This window comes from Narcine bancroftii, chromosome 1 (assembly GCF_036971445.1).
Source record: "Narcine bancroftii isolate sNarBan1 chromosome 1, sNarBan1.hap1, whole genome shotgun sequence".
NCBI lineage: Eukaryota > Metazoa > Chordata > Chondrichthyes > Torpediniformes > Narcinidae > Narcine > Narcine bancroftii.
In genome coordinates, this window is record NC_091469.1 from 446,840,558 (window position 1) to 446,865,282 (window position 24,725).

The window sequence follows — 24,725 nt, forward strand, 5'->3', positions numbered from 1 at the left end:
TGTCAGGTTTAAATTCCATCTGCCATTGCTCTGCCCAACTCCGCAGTTGATCTATATCCTGATGTAGTCTTCCAGAACCTTTGCTAGAGCTGGATCTGGGGCTATGAATTGCTACAGCTAACAGTAGCAAAAGCTATTTTCACCATCCATGATCAGAATCAGAATTCATTGCCAGGAACAAATCATGAAATTTGGTGTTTTGTGGCAGCATCAATAATGCATTCATATGCGCTCTCTTCAGCCGCTGGATCCAAGATGGGTCGAGTCAGGACTAAGACAGTCAAGAAAGCCGCTCGAGTGATCATTGAGAAATATTACACCCGTCTTGGCAATGACTTCCACACAAACAAAAGGGTTTGTGAGGAGATTGCTATCATCCCAAGCAAGAAACTCCGCAATAAGATTGCAGGGTACGTGACACATTTAATGAAGCGGATCCAGCGTGGACCTGTCAGAGGCATCTCCATCAAACTACAGGAAGAAGAGCGAGAGAGGAGGGATAACTATGTCCCAGAGGTCTCTGCTCTGGATCAGGAGATGATTGAGGTGGACCCAGACACCAAAGAGATGTTGAAGTTGCTGGACTTTGGCAGCTTGTCAAATCTTCAGGTCACACAGCCTTCAGTGGGAATGGCCTTCAGGACTCCGAGAATCTAAAGTTATTTTTGCCATGCTCTTCGAATAATAAAAAGACAAAAGGGAAAAAAAAAATAATGCATTCATATTACAACCATCTTACATTATATCATGAGAATAGTTGTGCAGGAAAAGTAAAGCAGTGTCTTTGGTTCATTGATTATTTAGAAATCCGATGGCAGCAGGGAAGGAAGGAGCTGTCCTTTTGCTGTTGAGTGCTCATCTTTAGGCTCCTACTAGTTCAAAGTGAATGAAACCCTAAATCAAGTCATAGTTGTCTAATTGAATACTTTTTTCTGCTAAACTTCCCTTCTGAAAGACAATGGCAAAATCCACTTTAGGTAACAGACAAAAACAATTGGCAGCAAATTTAATTGAAACAAATATATTGAGGGCCTCATTGCCTCAATTGAACACTGGTTTTAAATACCTCTTGCCTTGTGTGAAATTCTAATGAGAAAGTAGCTGCATCATTGCATCTATTTGTGGCAGTGAATTGGGGGTAATAGATCGCCCTCTGCATTTTCACACTTTCAACATGGTAATTTTCATCATTATAGTTCAGACTTTTCCTAACAAGGTTAAATCCCCTGTGAGGTTAGAAAAATTCCAGATGACAGTGAACATCTTAGAATACACCCAGCACATGATGGATCAGCTACAAACTCAACTTTGTCAACACATCAATAATTAATTTGCAATTGTGCCTACCGGGATAACTGGTATTAATTAGCATTAAAATAGTTGGAGTTGTACAACATAGGAACAGGTTCAGGTGCATCTTGCCTATCCATATCAATCCATTTGCCTATGTTAATTACATGTCCCTCTGCTTTGTTCATTCAAGTACTTGTTGATCCTTCTCAAGCGTTTAAACTTTTCCAACTTCAACTGTCAGCTTATTCCAGATACCAACCAACTCCTCTTGGTGCGAAAAATTTAGTCCTCAGATGCCTTTAAACCAACTCCCTTTTTTACCTTGCGTTTCTATCTTATTTATGCTTGGAGTTACATTTCAGGTGTATTAGAAATGTCCTTGGAGACTAATCAGAAAGTCATTACCATGAAAACATGCAAATTCATCATATTCAATTTTCTTTCAACAAGTTGAACATTTTCTTTTAGATTGAAATCTTCCAGTATCTAAGTGATGCTTTTAATCTGTCATTCTTTGCTGATATCCTGTTGATGATGACTGAAGGGTGATAATCTGAGGATTATAGGTGTTACCTATATGAGAGTTATGGCTCAGGGGGTGATCGGGGCACAGGAATGTGGATTGAAGCTCCAAGAGGTTTGACACAAAAATCTGGACTGATAATTCAAATAGGTACCACAGGGGCATTGGACCATTGGAGGTGTCATCTTTCAAATGAGACATTCGACCAGATCACTTCTTTCCTTGAGAATGTGAGTTTTAAAATGTTGACTGGGAGAAAGGGAGACTAATCCCATTCCTGATCTTCAACAAGGCTAAGGCTGATTATGAATTCATTATTTAGCAAAGACAGTAAAAGATTATTTACCTTTGGGTAAGGGACACGAGCCTGGTTAACAAATCCCAAAGGAATTCTAAGAAACATGCACTTGTAAAAGTTTATTTGAATGTTCTGGAAAATTGGAGATTTGCCTGTATAAATGTGAGCCATGAGGCAGATTCCCTTGTGCTGAGTCTAGCTGCTTGTGGCAATGCTTCTTGCTGAACAGAGTTCTCACGCTTTGCAAAGTGAATTAAAAATTTTTTGCAGTTGTATTATTGTTTGTTAAGTAATCTTGTGTCCATTTTAACATCATTGGAATATCCCACAGCGCCATACATCTTGATGTTTGATTTTTGTTCACAAATTGCCTAGCCTTCCACAGTACCACTGTGCAACACAAAATACTTCAATGGCTGTAAAGCACTTCGGAATGTGACATCATAAAAACTCCTTAGAATAACCAAAAAAAAACCCAGAATGTTTAGAAAACATCAGCTCATGCAATATCTGTCAGAATGCAAGTTGATGTACATTCCCCCTTCAGTCGTCATCAACAGGATATCAGCAAGGAATGACAGATGCTGCCTGACCAGCTGATTCTTTTGCACCAGTATTTTGGTTCCCTTTCCAATCCCCATCTGTAAATCATTTGATTTTCTGTAAAAATATCTTCTTTCAAAGGACTTTGCCAAATCTTAGCTAATAATCCTCCTGCAAAACACCTGAGAACTTATTTAAAAGCTATGAATAATATACTGTTCTACTCTTCAGGCAAGGTCCAATCCTAACATCCTACATTTCCACTTCAGAGCTTCAAGCTAAGCATTACCTTTTGAAATCTCAAGATCAGGAAAATATTCAAGACAGTTATCAGTGGATATTCTCCTAAATAGAATAATACCTAGTGTCGCCGAGAATATTCTCCCAGAATCACAGTGCGGATTTCGCGCAAACAGAGGAACTACTGACATGGTCTTTGCCCTCAGACAGCTCCAAGAAAAGTGCAGAGAACAAAACAACCACCTTTGTTGACCACACCAAAGCCTTCGACACCGTGAGCAGGAAAGGGCTTTGGCAAATACTAGAGCACATCGGATGCCCCCCAAAGTTCCTCAACATGGTTATCCAACTGCACGAAAACCAACAAGGTCGGGTCAGATACAGCAATGAGCTCTCTGAACCCTTCTCCATTAACAATGGCGTGAAGCAAGGCTGCGTTCTCGCACCAACCCTCTTTTCAATCTTCTTCAGCATGATGCTGAACCAAGCCATGAAAGACCTCAACAATGAAGACGCTGTTTACATCCGATACCACACGGATGGCAGTCTCTTCAATCTGAGGCGCCTGCAAGCTCACACCAAGACACAAGAGAAACTTGTCTGTGAACTACTCTTTGCAGACGATGCCGCTTTAGTTGCCCATTCAGAGCCAGCTCTTCAGCGCTTGACGTCCTGTTTTGCGGAAACTGCCAAAAAGTTTGGCCTGGAAGTCAGCCTGAAGAAAACTGAGGTCCTCCATTAGCCAGCTCCCCACCATGACTACCAGCCCCCCCACATCTCCATCGGGCACACAAAACTCAAAATGGTCAACCAGTTTACCTATCTCGGCTGCACCATTTCATCGGATGCAAGGATCGACAACGAGATAGACAACAGACTCGCCAAGGCAAATAGCGCCTTTGGAAGACTACACAAAAGAGTCTGGAAAAACAACCAACTGAAAAACCTCACAAAGATAAGCGTATACAGAGCCGTTGTCATACCCACACTCCTGTTCGGCTCCGAATCATGGGTCCTCTACCGGCATCACCTACGGCTCCTAGAATGCTTCCACCAGCGTTGTCTCCGCTCCATCCTCAACATTCATTGGAGCGACTTCATCACTAACATCGAGTACTCGAGATGGCAGAGGCCGACAGCATCGAGTCCACGCTGCTGAAGATCCATCTGCGCTAGGTGGGTCACGTCTCCAGAATGGAGGACCATCGCCTTCCCAAGATCGTGTTATATGGCAAGCTCTCCACTGGCCACCGTGACAGAGGTGCACCAAAGAAGAGGTACAAGGACTGCCTAAAGAAATCTCTTGGTGCCTGCCACATTGACCACCGCCAGTGGGCTGATATCACCTCAAACCGTACATCTTGGCGCCTCACAGTTCGGCGGGCAGCAACCTCCTTTGAAGAAGACCACAGAGCCCACCTCACTGACAAAAGACAAAGGAGGAAAAACCCAACACCCAACCCCAACCAACCAATTTTCCCCTGCAACTGTGTCTGCCTGTCCCGCATCGGACTTGTCAGCCACAAACAAGCCTGCAGCTGAAGTGGGCATTTACCCCCTCCATAAATCTTCGTCCGCGAAGCCAAGCCAAAGAAAGAAGAAGGAAACAGCCTGATATGACTTGTTTTACAGTGGAATGTTTGTCTTGGGCTCCAAGAATTGAGTTGATTTGTACAAAGCTGGGAGAAATGGTTTTCGTTCTTCAACAACCTATTTGAGATAAAGGATTGATATGGGTTCCCACCAAGAGCAACAGGCTAAAGAAAATTTTGATAAGATTACCAAATCCAATTGAGTGGCAATTTAAAAAATGCTTAATAGTAATCACATTTTTATGAACCTAGGTGCTAACAAAAATGAACAATGCAAAGGACACAAATGTTTAAAAAGTTTGTAAACTATTAATGGTCACCATCCAGTTGTTCAGTTAAAAAATATATTACTGGCAATTTAAAATTACAAATCGAAACATTTGTAGATTCATCAACTTTCTAAAAAAAAAAATACCTGGGCTGGATGAGCAGAAATATTTATTTTGACATACAGCACAGTAACAGGCCCTTTCAGCCCTCGAGCCCGTGAAGCCCAATTACACTCAGTTAACCTATAATCCCAGCACATTTTTGAAGGGAGGGAGGAAACCAGAGAATCCAGGGTGAAACCCGGGGAGAATGTACAAACTCCTTACTGACAGCGCCAGGTTCGCTATTACATCATTGTGCTAACTGCTACACTAACCACGCCACCCTAACATGCAGGAATTGTGCATATTTGGAGAGATTACTTACCTTGCCCTTAAGTTTGATCACGTTATTGGCAGTTTGACAAAATTATTAGTTATTCTCCCTTTAAGTTGAAACATTCATCATAAAAATATAATAAAAGCTGGAGGAGACCATCTGACTTGTTGAGTTTGCTCTCCAATGAAATAAAATTATGGCTGATCTGAATTTAATACAAATTAAATTTAATCTAAATTTCACGCATCTTCCCTAATCGTTCAAATGGACTTTTGTGATCATTTTTAATAAATAATAAGACTCACACCTAATGTCTTAAATCAAGCCCCCAACTAACCTGGAAGAATTGCAAGGCTACTTACTCATCTGTCATTTAGATTCCTCATGGAGTAAATCTATTTTCCCCATAGCAATTACTTAATTTCAAAGTATCTATTGGTTAAACATTAAAGCAAATTAATGATCATTGAAAATTATATAAATTTGAAATAAGTTTGCAATCTTGACTTCAGCTTTACAGATACCACCATGTAACAGTGAATTTATGCAAAATTTAGCAACATTTATGCAGATCATACTTGAAATCTTATTTTCATATCTCCCCAGTTGGAGGAGCAGTGCCAGAAGACTGCAGCACTCGCCACATTGTTAATTCCTTCGATAATTTTATACGATAATGCAATCAATTAAATTAACTTCAGTACTGAGATAATTACTGGAATTAATTGAGAAGGACAGTAAAAACCTGCATTTAGAAAAGGAACCAATTAAGCCAGTGTGGGTTTATGCTATGGGTAAGCACTTTAAAGAAAGGATGATGAGGGAAGTGCGTTTGATGCAGCCTAAATGGATTTCAGCAAGAATTTCTCACTCTAGGCTGGTCAAAAATATAAAAGGCCATGGAGATAGGGTGGTAAAAAAGGCTTTTGCTGCATCTGCCTTCTGCAGGTCAGGAGAGTAAGTGCAAGAACTGGGACATCATGTTTCAACTGCACAAGATGTTGGTGAGACCATATGGAGTACTACTTGCAGTCTGGTTGCCTAGTGTCAGGAAGGATGTCACCAGTTTGAAGAGGATGTAGAAAATATTTACAAGGATATTAACAAGGCAGATAGCTTGAGTTACAGGGAGAGCCCTTGATATGCTGGGGTTTTTCCATGAGTGAGGAATTACCTTAGACATACAATCTCATGCAAAACATAGAATGGTCACAGTCATTATACCATGGTAGGGAACATAAAACTATGGACATGGATTAAGATGAGAGAAGAAGGTTTTAAGGGGACTTGAGGAGCAACTCTTTCCATAGAGGATGGTTGATATGTGGAACAGCTACCATTGGAGGTGATACAGGTAGCTACAATCATAGCATTTAAGAATTTTGAACAGATGTGTGCCTGGGAGTGGTTGAGAAGAATGTGGGCCAAATGAGATTAGCTCAGATAGGCAACGTGCTTGAGCTAAAGAGCCTTTGTCCATGCTATATAACTCTCATGACTCTCTAGATAGTTTTTTGGAATCCCGGCTAATACTGTTCAAAAGTTTGTCTTCAAATTATTAGCTACAGTGAAATTCAGATCATGTACTATTCTTCTTAAAACACGATCCAAAAGTTTAGAAACTTAAAAACTTATTTGCAGTTGATTGCTTTGATCAATTTCTGAAACACTGTACAATCCATGAACTTAAGAGTCTTGAGATATTTGACATCTTAGGTGAATAATATTTCTCCAGACACAATCATTGTTTATTTATATACAGGGTTCCTACTGTGCAACTGTGGAAATAAACTTTTGGATGCCATTTGGCCTGTTCAAACAGTCAGTGGATTGCTTGTTTGGCTTTAGTGAATCCAACAAAAATTTAATCCTTTCACTAGCTGGCTGCCGTCTCCTCTTTTTGCTCCTTGCCGGAGATAACTTGGAGTTAGGAAGAAGCAGGGCCGTCAATCCCCAAGGGTTTGCCTTCGGGTGTTTTAGACCTTCCTGCTGTAAGATCCAGGCACTCTCTCTAGCTGCTGTCACAAATCTATCCAGCTGGGTTTGATTGACATTCTTGCTAACGTTGAGTGCCTGTTCAAATGGATTCTGGATGTGTAGTGGCGATGCTTCAGGTTTATTTTGTTCTTTTCCCTAGAATCATTGCAGGGGAAAAAAGAAAAAACTTACAACATCTATAATATTTAATATTATCCAAAACACAAAAAAAAACATTATTGACATATGGATCTTAAAATATTATCCAGTACTTCAGTCTGTAGATTTATTTCTGCCTTGTGTAAGGGAACAGCCAATGGCATCATGAATTAAGCCTCTACTTCCTCAGGACTTTGCGGAGGAGCTAGTGGAGTTGTTCAAGTGAACCGGCACGGACTTGAAGGGCCGACATGGCCTGTTTCCGTGCTGTAAACGGTTATATGGTTAAAATTTAGAAATACAGCACTGTAACAGGCCAATTTGGCCCAATGAGTCCATTCCACCCAATTTGCACCCCATTAACTTACACCCTGATATGTTTTAGAAGGGTGGGAGGAAACCGGAATCTCCGGAGAAAACCCACGCAGACATGGGGAGAGCATACAAACTCCTTACAGACAGCACAGGATTTGAACCTAGGTCTGGTTCCGATAGCTGATGCTGTAAAGTTGTTGTGCTAACTGCAAAGCCAACCATCCTGCCCTGTAGATGTGAAGATGAGAGCAAAGACCCAACTGCATCATGAACTTCCAAAACTGCAGAACTTCCAGTCTAAATTAATTCATAAATATTAAATTTGACTTAACATAATTAATAATTAGATTCTCTTTTTACACTCTTGATCAAAAGCAATAACAAGACATCTTGTAATCCATGTTTATTTACATATTTCAAAAGAGAAAATGCTCAACTTAAAGCAAAATCCTGAAGTAGCATTGTATAAATAAATTGAACTATTGCCCAAAATGAACTGGCTGCTCTGTGGAATTTGAAGCTTGTTTAAATATTAAGGTGTAGGCTTTTAGGACATTCAAACACTAGACATTATCTAATGGACCCACAGTTCACTCCCAACTATTATCACAGCTTGTCACAGCATTCTTTGTGCAAACCCACATACAGCTTCTGGATGCACCTAAAATCAAGCACTAAACAAAGGCTCCATCGCACCCTCAATTTTATTGCAGAATCATCTGCAGTTAGTTACATGTTTCAAATATTTAAAAATTAGAGTTGCTCGTTTTTTCTAACATTTTGTTAGGTTCATTCTTTTCTACTTTATTTTTTAAATAATGCTGGGCTCCTGCCCAGCTGCAGGAGCAGTGTCAGAGGACTAGAGCATTGATAGCATTATACCATAATTTAAAAAGGATGGAAGGAAATTAGCAGATAATTAGTTAAAATTCAGTTCTGGGTTGGGGTTGGGGGGGGGGGGGGAAATTCATTAGAATCAATTCAAGACAGATTAAATCTTTACTTAAAAAGTTCACTGATTGTCATGGAGAACCAGTGTGAATTTGTTATGGGAAGATTGGTATTTGAACTTCAGTGAATGTTTAAAGGCAGTAATAAGGAAGGATTATGAGGACATTGTGTTTAATGCATCTTACATGGGTTTCAGCAAGGATTCTTACAAACTTCCTCATTTAAGACAAAAGGATGCCATGGGAAAGTGGTACATTGGATCTACAGGGAGCAATACGTAATGGTTTGTGGAAGGTTGGTATGAGTGGATTCCAAGAGCCTCAGCAATCAATTCCTTATGGTTATAGGTTATGCCCAATGATTTAGATCTGAACATAAGGTATCTAATAAAAGTTTAAAAATGATACAAGAAAAATCAAGTTTGTTTTCAAATTATGGTTGCCTGCAAGTGAAGATGAGAGCAAGTGTTCAATTGTATGGCTTTGGATACTCGGGATTAATCTAGCTATGACTTGTCTAGCTCAATGCTGTCCTTGTGATTCATATAAACTCCCAAAACCAATTATTTTGATGTTCCACAATCTTACTAAAAGTTCCATTATAACAATGTTGCAATATCAAGCAAACAGATCACAGGGATCATCAAAACAAAGCTGCCAAGCTACTAACCTTTCTGATGTCGATAGACATTCTATTAAAAGCAAAGGAGCCATAAAATTCAAAGAATTCTTGTAGGAGTTCCTCTGCAAAGAAATTTTATTTGAAAATTATTTGATTTGCAAACCATAACTACACAGTACTTCATCTGACCAATTCCACATCATCTTACCCAGAGTCTCTGTGTTTTGAGAAGGCTTCATTTTAATATCGGAAACAAATGTGCAGTCGTGATTATCAATGATATGCTTATCTTTTTCTTCTAAAAAAGAACAAATCAGTGTCATTATCAGTGGTACAATTATTACAGAATATAGGAAAAGTGCAGGGAAGACTAATGACAATCCAGGTTCCAGTTAATCCTTTAAAAAGTCCAATGAGCCAAACGAAATTTTCCTGTACGAAAAATTCAACCATTTTTTCAAGGCCCTTACACATCAAAAAACAATTGCAATGAATTAGTAAAGCATTAGTCCTTTTAAAATTAATCCACAAATTAATAGGCATGATAAACTAGGGAGAGTGGAAAGTAAGAGAGTGGAGTGCAATAATCCATTCCTATTTTCTATGTTTGCCAACAATACTAAACTGGGTTGTAAGGAGTTGAATGCGATTTAGACAAGTGGGCAAATATATTGTAGAAGCAATAAAATATGAATAATTGCAAAGTTATCCACTTTCAGCATGAAAACACTGAAATGCAGAAAATTAATTAAATGGTAATATTGGTGTACTTATGCACTGGTCACAAAAAGCAAATATGAAGATAGAATGCATTGTGGACAGCGAGGAAGGCTTTCAGAGGGATCTAGACCAGCTGCAAAAATGGGCTGAAAAATAGCTGATGGAATTTAATGCAGAAAAATGCGAGGTGTTACATTTTGAAAGGTATATGTTAGGGCACTGAGGAGTGCGGTAGAATAGAGGGCTTCGGGAATAGATACGTAATTCCCTGAGAGTGGTGTCTCAGGTAGATAGATTTGTAAAGATAGCTTTTGGCATATTGGCCTCCGTAAATCCAAGTATTGAACATAGAAGTTGGGATATTATGGTAAAATTGTACAAGACATTGGTGAGGCCAAATTTGGAGTATTGTGCACAGTTTTGGTCACCAAACTGCAGGAAAGTATCAATAAGATAAAAAGAGAAGATTTACTAGGATGTTGCTGGGGCTTCAGGAACTGAGTTACAGGTAAAGCTTCAACAGGGAGGGACTTTATTCCTTGGCGTGTAGAAGAATGAGGGGGTTGAGGTACCAGGTATCTGAAATTATGAGGGGTCTGGACAGAGTAAATCAGCTTTTTCCACTGAGGGTAGGTGAGATACAAACCAGAGGACATGGGTTAAGGGTGAAAAAGGAAAAGTTTAGCAGGAACATTAGGGAGAACTTCTTACCACAGAGAATGGTAGGTGGAATGAAGTACCAGCTGAAATGGTGAATACAGGCTCAATTTTAATTTATAAAAAGAAGTTGGACAGATACGTTGATTGAAGGGTATGGAGGGCTATGGTTGGAGTGCAGGTCAGTGGGACTAGGGAGAATAATAGTTTGGCATGGACAAGAAGGGCCTGTTTATGTCCTGCATTATTCTACACCTAACAATCCAGTTATCTACAGGGTTGATGAAAGTGGGACAGCTTTGCTGGACTATGCATCCCATTTTTAGTATGAAGGAATTTAAGATGTTTATATCCAGATATCATCCTTGCAAAACCTGAACCATAGAAGCAGGCCATAAATGATGTGTGATACTACTGGCTAACTAACACTTCAATGAGGCAGCATTTCTTGTGAAAAAGGCATTAACCCACTCCCAAGTGTCTTGCCTCAAACTGAATTGTGCCACACAACCAGCACTAATCAGAAATCATAGATGGACACAGAAGTTTTTCCACATTCAGAGCTAGGGATGCAGCCTTCAGAACAGGAGAAAAGATGGCACTAAGATCAGCCAAGGCTGAAATCTCCCATGCAATCAGGAAGGCAAAGTGTGGATAGTCACAGAAGATCCACAATCAACTGTGCCACAGTGGCAACATGAGGCCCACAAGGCAAGGGATGAAAACAATAGCAGGTGACAAGACAACCTTGGGAGTCAATGATAACAACATCTCCCTTCCTGATAGACAGAACATCTTCTACACATAGTTCTACGAGAAGAGTAGGCTTAGGCCAAAGAAAGCTCTGTCTACCAGAGAAGAACAGGCTCCTTTTATAGCTGAAGCTGAAGTGAGGAGAATCATATCCAAAATGAACCCACACTAGGAAGCCTCTGTGAAGCAATCTGATTTGCTTGTTAATGCTAAAAACTGAGTTTGACATTATCAATGTTTAATCTTCTTACTTTGCTTTTACTGTTTTCTGTGAACTTTTCAATCCAAAGTGGCAATGGAGTGCGGGAACATTTTTGCAATGACTGGATAAGCTTCTTTGAGTTGTTCTAACTGACTACATAACGATAAACTAAACTCTAAATATTAAAGAACATTTTGAGGATTGTTGATAAAGAATAGGGCCACTGTCGCAAGAATGCATAGCTCTTTTAGAAAAGCAACAATCAACCTACTGAAACGCTTGATAAAGAGCATTATATTGTTTACATTACCTGCTTGGTCCTTTAGTTGGTCTAGTGTTGGGATGATTGGTGGACTTCTCTTCTGCAGCAGGAAAAGAACCATCATGGTCAAGGAGAAATTAGTGATCCAAGCACCAGGAATTCTACTGGTGATACCCTGAACACGAGCCCAACATCGAATGCCAAACACCAGGGCCCGTACCCGAGGGTCCATATTAGAATAAATATAAAGGAGTTCTGTGCTTTTCATAGCAATTCTGTACAAAAATATAAAGGTTCAGTGAGACATTAAGAACTAATAATCAACATCCATCTCCAAATCATTATCTGCTCTGTCACTCTAGTTCCCATCCCCCTTCCAATCTAGTTTAAACCCCCTGGAGCAGCATTGACAAATCTACCACAAGGATGTTAGTCCCCCTCCAGTTCAGGTGCAAACTATCCCATCGGAACAGGTCCCACATTCCCTGGAACAGAGCCCAATTGTCCAGAAACATGAAGCCCTCCCTCCTGCACCATCTCTTTAGCTGAATTAACTTCTTATTTCTAGCCTCAGTAGCACGTGGCATGGGTAGCATGGGAGATCACAACCCTGGAGGTCCTGTCCTTCAATTTTGCACCTAACTCCCTAAGCTCTCTTTACAGGATCTCCTCACTCCTTCTACCCACATCATTGCTCCCTACTTGACCCACGACATCTGGCTGTTCACCCTCCCTCCTGAGAATACCAAGAACTTGATCCGAGATCTCATGGACCCTGGTAACAATAAGATAACAGACCATCTGGGATTCTCAATCTCTCCCACAGAACCTCTTCTCTGTCCCCCTAACTATTGAATTCCCCCATCACTACTGCGCTCCTCTTCTCTCTCCTTCCTTTCTGAGCTGGGGATCCAGGCTCAGTGTCAAGAGACTTGACCACTACAACTTGTCCCTGGTAGGTCATCCCCACCAACAGTATTCAAAATGGCATACTTATTGTTGATAATTCAAAGTCACTTTTGAGTTTCATATATAGCCTTCAGAAAGGACACTGACACTGATTCACTTGCAATGGTTTACAATAATCACTGTGGAGCAACAACTGCTTACCAGCTCCAAACATCTGCCATGAGAAAAGTTACTGAGGAAAATGAACAGAGTCAAGTGGTAATACAGATAACAGAAATAAAATAAAACCTGCATATACCTTGTCTTTGGCATTGCTCACCTATTATTGGCAGTGAGATCACACTGAAATCCTGAAGGCTGATGAGAAAACCGCACCAATGGGCACCGAGCATTGAGTATTTTTTGCATTCCTGTACATCCTGGGACAAATTGATCAATGCACTCTCCTATCACTGAAAGGATGCTTTGTGTGGCCACCCGTTCTGATGCCACCCTTTTTGTTTGGTACTCCATGGAGAAGGTACCTTCTGGCTAAACAAGAAGAAAACTAGTTGGCAAATGGCAATGCTTTGGTCAGGCTTGAAACTTCTAACAATGTGCATGAACTTTTGATTCCTTTGATCACACACACCAGATCTCATTCTATTGTAAGTGCAGCCCATACTTACTATAAAGAGCCACAAAGGCAGGAATTGACTTTCCTACCTGAAAACAAATTCTGAAAAAAACACACAAAATGGTGGAGAAAGTCAGCCTTTATGTAGCAACGGTAAAGATAGATCACCAACGTTTCGGGCTTGAGCCCTTCATCAAGGTGTGGGGGAACATGAGAGATGTCCGAACAAAAGGGGGGGGGGTAGATGGTGAGGGTCGGAGATGATAGGTCAGGGGGAGAGGGCGGGGGGGGGGGAAGACTGCAGGAAGTAGGGGAGGTATCTAGGCTAGGTGGAGTGAGAAAGGAAGTAGGAACTGGAATGACTGGTTAAAAGGGGAGATGGGGGAAAAGGCAAGGTAATTCATGGAATACTGGAGTTGGGAGTGTCCAGAGAAAAATGACGTGTTATTCCTCCAATCTGCAGCTGGACAGTGGTGGGGTAGTGTGAAAGGCCATGGACAGACATAAGCCTGAGAGTACGACTCAGAATTGAAATGGGTTGGCTATGGGGAGGTCACTTTTGTGGCGGACGGAGAGGAAGTTCTGTGCAAAGCAATCTCCTAATCTACGACCAGTCTCTCCGATGTATAGAAGGCCACAAATTCTGATTCATTCTCAGTAGCTTCAAGTAATATAACAACTTAACAAGGGGATAAAACATTGTGCATTGTTATATAATATTTCTACCTTTACAATAATGTTAAGCATTTCAATAATTGGAAGCAATTTCAAATTGAATTATTTATACATGCTAATTTTGCCACAGAGATATTCATGAATATCGATCAACCAAGAGAGCTTCTTTAGCAAAGTAATGGAATTCCACAATATCATATTTTATTTTCCTTTATGTGACCAATTTCTTTCAATGGAGCAATGCTCTGCAATATTTCAAGCAGATGTCCAGTAGGCTAAATAACTAAAATTTCACACAATGGATGATGTAACTGTACACTCATTCTTGGCATCTACCTCTTCAAAAATCATAAACAGATAGATCTAAAGGAAAGCCCAAGGTAATGGGTTTTCAAATACATTTATGATTTACAGAATCTATTTAGGGAGTTCTCAATATAACCATATAACAATTACAGTATGGAAACAAGCCATTACAGCCCCTCTAGTCCACCCCGATTTAAGTGAACTCCACTAGTCCCACCTAGCTGCTCCCTCTCCATAACCCACCAGTCCCCTCACATCCATGTACTCATCCAACCCTCTCTTAAGTGACAAAATTGACCCTGCAGCAACCACCTCTTCTGGAAGGTCATTCCACTCAGCCACCACTCTGAGTGAAGAAGCTTCCTCTTATGTTACTTCTAAAGTTCTGCCCCCTAACCCATAACATGAACCCTCATTCCAATCTCACCTACCCTCAAGGGAAAAAGCCTGATCAAGTTATCTTTACAAATATTTTTATAAAGCTTCATCTCTGATATTGATAGGGCTTTTTTGCGTGATGAATGCTTGCTGGCAGGATGAGCCTTGCAACTGTTTTTTGCCATTCTTGTCTCTGACAAAATCAAAGACCATCTCTGTAGCCTTCACTGCAGGTTGAGTACTTGTCAACTTCTGTCTGTATACAGGAAAGAGGAGCAAAAACAGGTGGTCCATCTTTCCAAAGTGTGGGCATGGAATGGAACAACAGGCATCCTAGATAAGTGTAGCAGTGGTTGAGAGTGTTCAATCCCTTGGAGTTGCAGGAGACACGCTGGTGGTAATTTGAAAGTATCTCCATTAGACTGGCCTGATTGAAGTCCCCACCAATAACTGAGAAGGCATCAGAATACGCTGCATGTTTGTTGATCACGGCGTGCAAATCCTCCAGTGCCAGCTGAACGTCTGCATGTGTAGGGATGTAGACTGCAATCAGTACAACGGAGATACATTCCCTCAGGAGATAGGAGTGGCACTTGAGTACCAGATGTTCCAGATGAGGGAGCAGCCTGGGACAGATTGCCATGTCTGAGCATCACAAAGATTTAATCATAAAGATTACACTGCTGCTTTTTCCTTTATCTGAGGCCCATGCAAAAAACCTTTGGCTGAAAGATCGAGTCCAGGGAGTTGGTGGTGAGCCATCTCTCTGTGAAGCAGAGTATGGAACAAATCCCCATGTCTCTCTGGTACAGAAATTTTATTTCAATTTATTCTCCAGAGATTGCATATTGGCTAAAAAATATACTAGGAAGGGGTGAATCCCAAAATTTGAATGAACTTTGAAGTTGTTTGTTGATTACTGGGTATAAATTCTTCAGTGACAGCTTAACGTCTGTGCGTGGAGCGACGTACATTCCCTCAGGAAGTAGAAGGATTGCCACTTGATGTGGTCTGTGTAGACTTTTACAAGGTTGCAAAAGAAAATAGTTTGGTGATAGAAGCAAAGGATGATGGTCAAGGGCTGCCTTTTGTGACAGGAAGTCTATGACCTCGCCTTTTGTGACAGGAAGTCTATGACCTCTGGTGTACTGTCTGTAAGCAGTACACCAAGCAGAAATTAATGCTTGGACCTATGATGTGCGTTTCAAAAATCAACCATTTGAATGTGAATGTAAGAAAGATGATCAGTATGTTATCATATGTTGTGAAAATTGTTGTTGTTGATAATAGAGGGTTAGTTTACAACTGTAAAACATATTTCTCATGATATAATAGGATGCCATTCAAACTATATAGGCGTTGCCATTGCTCAGAGCTATTCTTTTATTTATCTCCCCCCAACTTGCAGAAGCCTGCTCTCTCTTTCCTATTCCAATCAATTACCTCCTAACACTAGATAAATTTATAGTAGCCAATTAACTTGCCCACAGGATTGAACACAGGTCTTGGGTACTGGGTGGCAGTGACTCAGTAATTCTGCCTCTATGCTAACCAAAAAGTATGCAGTTCTGGTTGCCAGAGGAGATTCTCAATTAAGGGTCACAACCTGAAACAATGACTGACCATTTCTGCCCATGGATACTGCCTGACCTACAGATCCCCCAACAGCTCATTGTTTGCTCTCCATAGTGTTGCCTAGGATAGTCAGCAATCAAGAATGAAATGCAGAGGGTAGATAGTGACAATGTTTTCCCCTTGGCATGGTTGTTTATGCAGAGTGCATTACTTTCAGATGGGGTAGAAGAGTTACAAGGGATATGAGGAAGAATTTTTTCATTTAGATGATGGTTGAATTCTGTAAAGCATTTTTGTCTGAGGTGGTGGTGGTGAAAGCAGATATTCCCACAGCACTTGTGTAGTTGGATGAACGCTTGAAGCACTCTGTTCTGGAAAATGAGGTATTTGATGGCCAACAATGACTGAAGGACCCATTTCTATCATGTACAACTGTAGTATTCTTTTTTTATATTTTATTTTTGGTTTTCAAATATACATATTTTACATAAATAAAATAGTCTGCTTACAGCTTACACATAGAATATGTTTTTCTTAAAAATACAAATTTTTTCATAAATATCTGTATATTAATATCATAAATGTTATTTAAATATATTATCTTAACCAAACTTAAGTCAAATAAAACAAAATTTTCAAACAATAAACACTCTATTTCCACCCCCCCATACCCTTTAACACAAAAAATAGACGAATATTGGGTCCTTCCATCCACTGTTGGAGCTTACAATCTACATTCTATTAAAAAAGATCTAAAATCGAAGGAAGACCATGAATTTACAGCAGCATTATTGTACTTGTGCAACAACATAATTCAAGTATGGTTGCCAGATCTTGAGGAATGTATTATATTAGTTTCTGATATTATATGTGATCTTTTCCATAGGTCCTAAACTGTCCATTTCTGATATCCATTGTGCCAGAGCAATCAGTGCATCTGACTTCCATGTAACTGCTACACATTTCTTGGCTACCACCAATGCAATCTTAATTAAAAAGATATTTGAAACTCTCTGAGGATATTGTTAATCTCTATAAAATTTCCCAGTAAATATAGTTTGGGGTTACCTGGAAAGTTAACTCTGGTAATCCTTTCGAAGACTTCTGGTATTTCTTGCCAGAAAGAATGAACTTTTGTGCATAACCATACAGAATTGAGAAATGTTCCTTCTTCTATTTCACGTCAAAAGCATCGATCTGATATGTCTGGGTTTGATTTGTGTAGTCTTTGTGGGGTAAAATATAATTGATGCAAAAAAGCCATGCTGCGCATTAATAATCGAGGTTACCCTTTCTTTGTTTTACTGTATTTGCTGCCAGATCTGCTTCCCAGCTTTCTTTTGATCTATGTAATCCAGGCTTTTTCACTTTCATTTGTAGGGCATAATATATTCAGGTAATAAATTTGGGTACATTACCCATCCATAATGTTTATTCCAATTCACTTACTTCCAGAGGAGTCGTCATTTCCCCAAATTTCTCTTAGAAAAACCCTTAATTGCAGATAACAAAGGAAAATACCTTTTGGAATTCCATAGATTTGCTTCATTTGTTCAAATGACATTGAAATACTGTCTTTGTAGCAGTCCGCGATATGAGCGATCCCCTTTTGTAGCCATATATTTAGAATCCTATTTCCCATTATCATAGGTAGAATCGGGTTATTACATAATGATGATCGTAACAAAATTCTAGTTTTCCTTCCTATATTGTTGTTAATATCCTGCCAATTTTTTTTTTTAAACATATCAATATAGGATTTGAAGTCTTTTTCCTAATTAATTTTAAATTTCATTATAAAAAAAAATTTAATCACTGTTTCATCCATTCCTTGTAATCCCACATGCACCCATTTTGGTAGGTTTGTATTGAAAAAAGATGCCAAAAATCTTAATTGTGCAGCCAAATAATTTTTTTTAAATCTGGGAGTCGCAGTCTCCCTAGTTTATGATCCCATGTCAATTTTTCTAATGCTATTCTTGGTACTTTATTATTCCATCGGAATTGTCTTACTAAATTATTTGTCCAAAAAAACTTTTTTGGTAAATGTATTGATATCGACTGGAACAAATATTGAATTTTTGGCCTTATCTTCATTTTGACATAATTAACTCTACCTATTAGGGGCAGGTCCTTCCATTTTTGTTTCATTTTCACCAGCAGGGGAGAGTAGTTCAATTTGTACAAATTATTCAAATTGTTATCAAGCATAATTTCCAGATATTTGATCCCTTCATTTTTCCATTTGAGTATACTGCTTGCATATAATATGTATTATGTTAAACAATCTTGCCAGATTATTTGACGCATGTCTGCCTTTAACAAATCCCACTTGATCTGTATGAATTAACACAGGTAAATACTATACTAACCTGTTCACCAGTGCTTTTTTATAATCTGCGTTTAACAGAGATGTTGGTCAATAGGAAGAAGTTTTAAGTGGATCTCTATTCTTTTTTTGGTAACATAGTAATTATTGCCATTGAGAAATATCTGTGTTATTACTACTTGTTCCATTATGTCCATGAATAATGGCATTAACAAATCTTTAAATTTTTTGTAAAACTTGAGTGGAAATCCATCTTTGTCCAGGGCTTTATTAGCTTGAAGAGTTCCTAATACTTTCTCAATTCCCTCCCTGGTAAAATTTAAATCCAATTCTTGTCTATCATTATCATTCAGTTTCGGGAGTTCCACAAAATCTAGAAATTCCTCTATTTCAGTCTCATCGGTGAGTCGGATTTATATAAATTTTTATATTGTTTGAATGTTTCATTTATTTCTTTCTGTATTGTTTTCCTTCTGTATAACATTTATAGCTCTTGCTGATTCTGCAGCCATGCCAATATTTTATGTGCCCTTTCTCCCATTTTGTAATATTTCTGCTTTGTGTTTAATATTGTTTTTCTGCTTTGTATGTTTGTAAAGTGTTATATTGAATTTTCATATTTTCCATTGTTCTGCATTTGTCTTGTTCACCCGTTCTTTGATATTCTTTTTCTAATTCTCCTATTTCTTCCTCCAATTTATTCACTTCAGCATTAAACTCTCTTTTAATCTTTTTTGTGTTGAAATGATTTGTCCTGATAGGTATGCCTTTAAAGTATCCCACATCAAAAAGCTATTGTCAGTTGATCCTAAATTTGTTTCACCAAAAATTTCAATCTGCTGTCTTATAAATTGTTTAAAATCCTCCCTTTTTAACAACAGTGTATTCAATCGCCACCGATACATAGTTTATTGTTTCTCTGGTATTTGTATTTTTAAGGTTAGTGGTGAATGATCCGAGTGTAATCTGGGTAGGGATTCAGTTTTTTCTACTCTATCCTTCAGACTCGATGATAGCAAAAAAAAGTCTGTTCTTGTATGTGAATCATACCCAGAGGGTGGTGAATCTGTGGAATTCATTGCCACAGAGGGAAGTAGAGGCAGGTTCATTAAATATATTTAAGAGGGAATTAGATATATTTCTTCAGTATAAGGGTATTAAAGGTTACGGAGAGAAGCCGGGGACGGGGTACTGAACTTTAAGATCAGCCATGATCTCGTTGAAGGGTCGAATGACCTACTCCTGCTCCTATCTTCTATGCATTTTTGAATAAAGCGAGTAGTCTCTTTCCGTGGGATTGGATTGCTTCTATACGTCCATCAAATTTAAATCTTTCATGTATAAAAGAGTTAACTTAGCTCTTGTTATTGTTCTTGCTAACTCATCAAGTATTGGGTCTAGACAAAAATTAAAGTCCCCTCCAATCAGTATATTTTGCCTTCCCTCTGCTATTTTTAAAAGCACATCCTTCATAAAAGCCTCATTGTCATAATTTGGAATGTAAATATTCATCAACATCCATGATAGATTTTGCTGTTCATAATTATATATCTGCCCACTTGAGCTTTTGAAATATTTTCTATAACAATTGAAACATTTTATTGATTAAAATTGCTACTCTCCCTGCTTTTGAATTAAATAATGAAGAAAAGGCCTGTCCCACCCATAATTGTTTTAGTTTTATCATGTTCTACTTTCATGAGATGTCTTCTTCTTCTTTGGCTTGGCTTCGCGGACGAAGATTTATGGAGGGGTAATGTCCATGTCAGCTGCAGGCTCATTTGTGGCTGACAAGTCCGATGCGGGACAGGCAGACACGGTTGCAGTGGTTGCAAGGGAAAATTGGTTGGTTGGGGTTGGGTGTTGGGTTTTTCCTCCTTTGTCTTTTGTCAGTGAGGTGGGCTCTGCGGTCTTCTTCAAAGGAGGCTGCTGCCCGCCGAACTGTGAGGCGCCAAGATGCACGGTTTGAGGCGATATCAGCCCACTGGCGGTGGTCAATGTGGCAGACACCAAGAGATTTCTTTAGGCAGTCCTTATACCTCTTCTTTGGTGCACCTCTGTCTCGGTGGCCAGTGGAGAGCTCGCCATATAACACGATCTTGGGAAGGCGATGGTCCTCCATTCTGGAGTCGTGACCTACCCAGCGCAGTTTGATCTTCAGAAATACCACATCAGCTTTCAGCTTTTTTAAATAGGTAAGTATTCTTTTCCTCTTGACCGTCACATTCAAACCATTAACATTAAAACTTATAAATTTCAATGTCTTATCCATAGCAGCATTTTGTAAATTCTGTGCAAATAAATAAATATGTAAACAATTTCATGATCTGCACCCTAAATTAAAAACTGTGCAACCTCCGCTCCAATGGTGACGTAGACAGTATGTCCCTGAGACCCATTAAAAAAAGCCTGATGAAACCTCCAGGGGTAAAACTAAATCCCCTGCTAACACTATTACCCCCCCACACCTTAAGCAAGAGTTTGAACCGTGCTGTACCTTCAATACCTTCTTTCCACTTTCCGAGTTCCCCGAGAGCTGTAGATAGGATGAAACTTTGACATTTCTTAATATAATTAAGGCAACCTTCACAAAAAAAAACTTTTCTAGGTCCATAAAATCTCTTATTTACATTAGTTTTTCCACAGTCAACTTTTCTTGTGTCTGCTTTCCTTTCTCTTTATCTTCTTCATAATTGTCGAATGAAGTCTTCCACCTCTTCTTTTGTTTTAAAGAATCTTCTATTGCCTTCTGAGATTTCCACTCTCAAAACTGCTGGGTATAATATCGCATACTGGAAGTTCTTTTCACGAGGTTGCCTCTTGACCACACCGAACTCTCTCCTCTTTTGGATTACTCCATGTCTGAAGTCCTGAAAAAACCTAATCTCTGTATTGTCCCACTTTATTGGAGAGCAGGTATTTTGTGAATGTTCCAATGCAACTCTCAAGATTGTTTCTCTGTCTTTGAAGCTTAGTACCCTTACCAGAGCAGGTTGAGGGCTAGTTTCACCCATTCTCCTAGGTCCAAGCATTCAGTGAGCACGTTCAATGTGGACACGATCACCAAGTTCATCAGTGTGAAGGACTTGAGAACTCCAAGACTCGAAAAATTTCACAGTATCTCTGCCTTCTACAACTTCTCTCAGGCCAACTATTCTAACATTGTTTCTCCAACTGAAGTTTTCCGTGTGATCAATTTTATCTAAAAGAAGTTGCTGGTCTATTGCCCATTGTTCAGCATGTTTTTTTCAGGACTTCAATCTGTTTATCATATCTACTGAGATCTCTCTCAGTGCCACCCATTCTTTCAGATATATCATTTATTGCTTCGTCCTTATCATTCACTGAATTGGTGAGCTCCTTCATAGCATTTTCCACACCTGTGAAACATTGTCCCAGTCCTTCAAATTCTTGCAAAAGCTTTTCCATCTCTCACATTTGTTAAGAAGTAGAGGCAGCTCCCCCCACCCCAGTACTGTCTGTTGAGGTAGCTGATGAAGCCAGAGCTTCTTTTGTCGTTGGTCTTGGCTTTTTCTGCGTGCGATCTTCCAGTCATCTTCAACACTTCTTATTCAATGTTGTATACCCACTTTTTCAAGCAAAAATTCTATTAGAAAACACTTTTTGGTTGTCTTTTAGCACTTTTTCCTGAGAGCTCAGAAAAACACGTCCACTCAGCATGGCCATGCCCTCCCCAACTCTAGTATTCTTGTAAACAGCTAGCCACCAATTCTGATATATTTATCTTCAGTAATGCTTTGTTCAGAATATATTAAGAATGGGAAATTGAATTATAATTTTATCACAAACCATTTCCAAAGAATAATTCATTTTTTGCTACAAAAATTAATCTGTATAACCTAAGCACAGACACAGTGTGACAAGGGGAATTCCTAAAAACAAAGCACGTTCTTATGAACCATCAGGGACAACTTGTTGTCTGATCATTGGTGACCTAACTTTTTGCGAACTGCTGTGTTTCGTTTCACCACCTCTGGACTGATTAGTGAACAATGGCTGATTTCAATAGTTGGAAACAAATAAATAAGTCAGTGACCGAATTTTCTTGGAAAATCTTTGAATTATTTGAAGGCAAAATGAACAGATTAGAAACCTCACTCATAACATTACCCACCAGTTTGTCTGAAATAATGACCACTTACAAAATTATAAAAAAGATATCTTCCATCATTAAAATGCATCTTCTTTGTCATCTTGCAGAACTAATATAGCAAGTTAATTTCCTACTTTTGAAGAATCTCACTTATTTCACTCTCCTAAGAATATAATTATTCCTCAAGTTTAACATTCAAGATTGCTTAATAAGTTGTTTACAATCTCACCACACAAAAAGCTTCTACACTAGAGGACACATGATCCTTTTTTTACCATTACTCTACCAAACAATTGGTCCTGATCCTTAAAGGCTGCTTAAAAATTACTCAAATAAATCAGCCTACAAATTTCACTCGGTTACGTTGAAGCTGCCAACATTCTGGGCATCGCAGCCACACGTGTGGTTCGAATAAGCTGAGGCCCAGTTCTACCGACAGACGTTACTACTTTGTGGTGAGCTCGCTTAACCAGGACACAGCAGTAAGTGTAATCAACTTCCTGCAGCAGCCTCCATAACAAGGCAAATACGATGCCCTCAGAGAGCTATTAACCCACACCTTCAGACTCTCACAGCATGAGCATGCCATCGGATTGTTGGATATGGATTGTTTGGAAGGACAGGGCCCATCTGCTCTCATGAGCGAAATGCTCACCCTTGCTGAGGGACACAGGCCTTGCCTGCTCTTTGTGAGCAGATTTTTCTGGAGCAGCTGCCTAAGAAGAACCTACTCTCGTTAGCCGATGAGGACTTCAGCAACTCCAGGAAAGTTACAGCCTGGCCGGATGTTCTCTGGAGAGTAAGAAAGAAAATGATGCCTTGGTGGAGCACATAGCCGGCATCAAGGCCACAGGAATCAGAGAGGTAAGTGGACCCCCCTAACCCAACAGTATTGCTATTATCACCAATGATTGGGTGCGGGGCTCAACAATGCTGCCCACCCTGCGCATTTCAGGGAAACACCATGGCCAACCGCCGTTAATGGCTGCGGCAGTTGCCCAATGTGACAGCCTCCTCCATGTGTGGGAATCTCTATCAGGAAGGCGTTTCCTCATTGACACTGGTGGCCCTCGGCCTATGACACCTGGAACAACAAGCCAGGACCAGCACTGGGGGCAATGAACGGCAACACTATACGAACTTTTGGCACCCGCGTCATCCCCCTCCACTTCGGCAGCAACCAGTTCACGTGGACATTCACGATTGCAGCTGTGGTGCAACCGCTGCTGGGAGCAGACTTCCTGCAAGCCCACTGCCCGCTGGTGGACCTTAAAGGGTGGCATTTGGTGCACACCAGGTCTTTTCGAACAACACCCCTTGGGAAGCCAAGTTACCTGCTCCCCACGTCAACTCCATTACTCTGTTCGACAACGCATTTAAGCAGATCCTAGTGGAGTTCCCTTCAATCATGGCTCCAGTTTTCCTCCGCTGAACTGAAGCACGGGGTAAGGAGCCACATTCTCACTAAGGGTCCCCCCCACTCTATCCCAGGGCATGCCGCCTTCCCCTGAGATGCTCACCCTCACCATGGAGGAGTTTAAAAACAATTAAAGAGCTGAGGATAGTGTGGCATTCTGACAGCCCCTGGGCCTCCCCCCTGTACATGGTACCGAAGGCAGGAAGAGGGTGGAGGCCATGTGGTGACTATTGCTGCCTCAATGAGGCCACCACACCTGACAGATACCCCGTGCCCCATATCCAAGATTTTACTACCACCCACATACCACCTTATGCAATCCCTTACTAATCACAGAGCACTTATGGCATAGGGAATATTTAAAGTGGTACATGAGTGGAAAGAAAAAGGTTGAAAACCACTGTTCCAGAGGCTAGTGGATACAGTGGGTCAGGATCTCCCATTCATGTTTATCTATTTGGATAATATGCAAGTGGCCTATCTAAGATGACTGTGTAACTGGCTGTAGGAATTTGAACTATAAACCCTGCTAAGTGCCAGATTGGGTTGGAAACGATCAACTTTCTGGGGTATTGAATCAACAGGCACAGAGCGAAACCCCACCCAAAAAGATAAAGGCCACTTGGCACTTCGCCAAGCCCCACACACTGAA

The 24,725-nt window shown here is 40.0% G+C and overlaps 2 protein-coding genes across 2 annotated transcripts in view; one reads left to right on the plus strand and one right to left on the minus strand.

Moving 5' to 3' along the window:
* Nucleotides 1-234: 234 nt before the first annotated feature.
* LOC138753589 (small ribosomal subunit protein eS17) lies at nt 235-714 on the plus strand. The gene has a single exon (XM_069916766.1). It carries the CDS (start codon nt 256-258, stop codon nt 655-657), a length of 402 nt encoding a protein of 133 aa, XP_069772867.1. The 5' UTR covers nt 235-255; the 3' UTR covers nt 658-714.
* A 4,196-nt stretch (nt 715-4,910) lies between these two features.
* The window catches only part of mtpap (mitochondrial poly(A) polymerase), a 34,127-nt gene continuing 14,312 nt past the window's right edge, over nt 4,911-24,725 (minus strand). Inside the window, exons 5-9 of the mRNA XM_069914500.1 lie at nt 12,983-13,194; nt 11,803-12,029; nt 9,369-9,458; nt 9,209-9,282; nt 4,911-7,270 (exon numbers count right to left, since the gene is read on the minus strand). Of these exons, the coding sequence (XP_069770601.1) occupies nt 6,905-7,270; nt 9,209-9,282; nt 9,369-9,458; nt 11,803-12,029; nt 12,983-13,194 (969 nt within the window). The 3' untranslated portion in view covers nt 4,911-6,904. The remainder of the gene's footprint in view (nt 7,271-9,208; nt 9,283-9,368; nt 9,459-11,802; nt 12,030-12,982; nt 13,195-24,725) is intronic.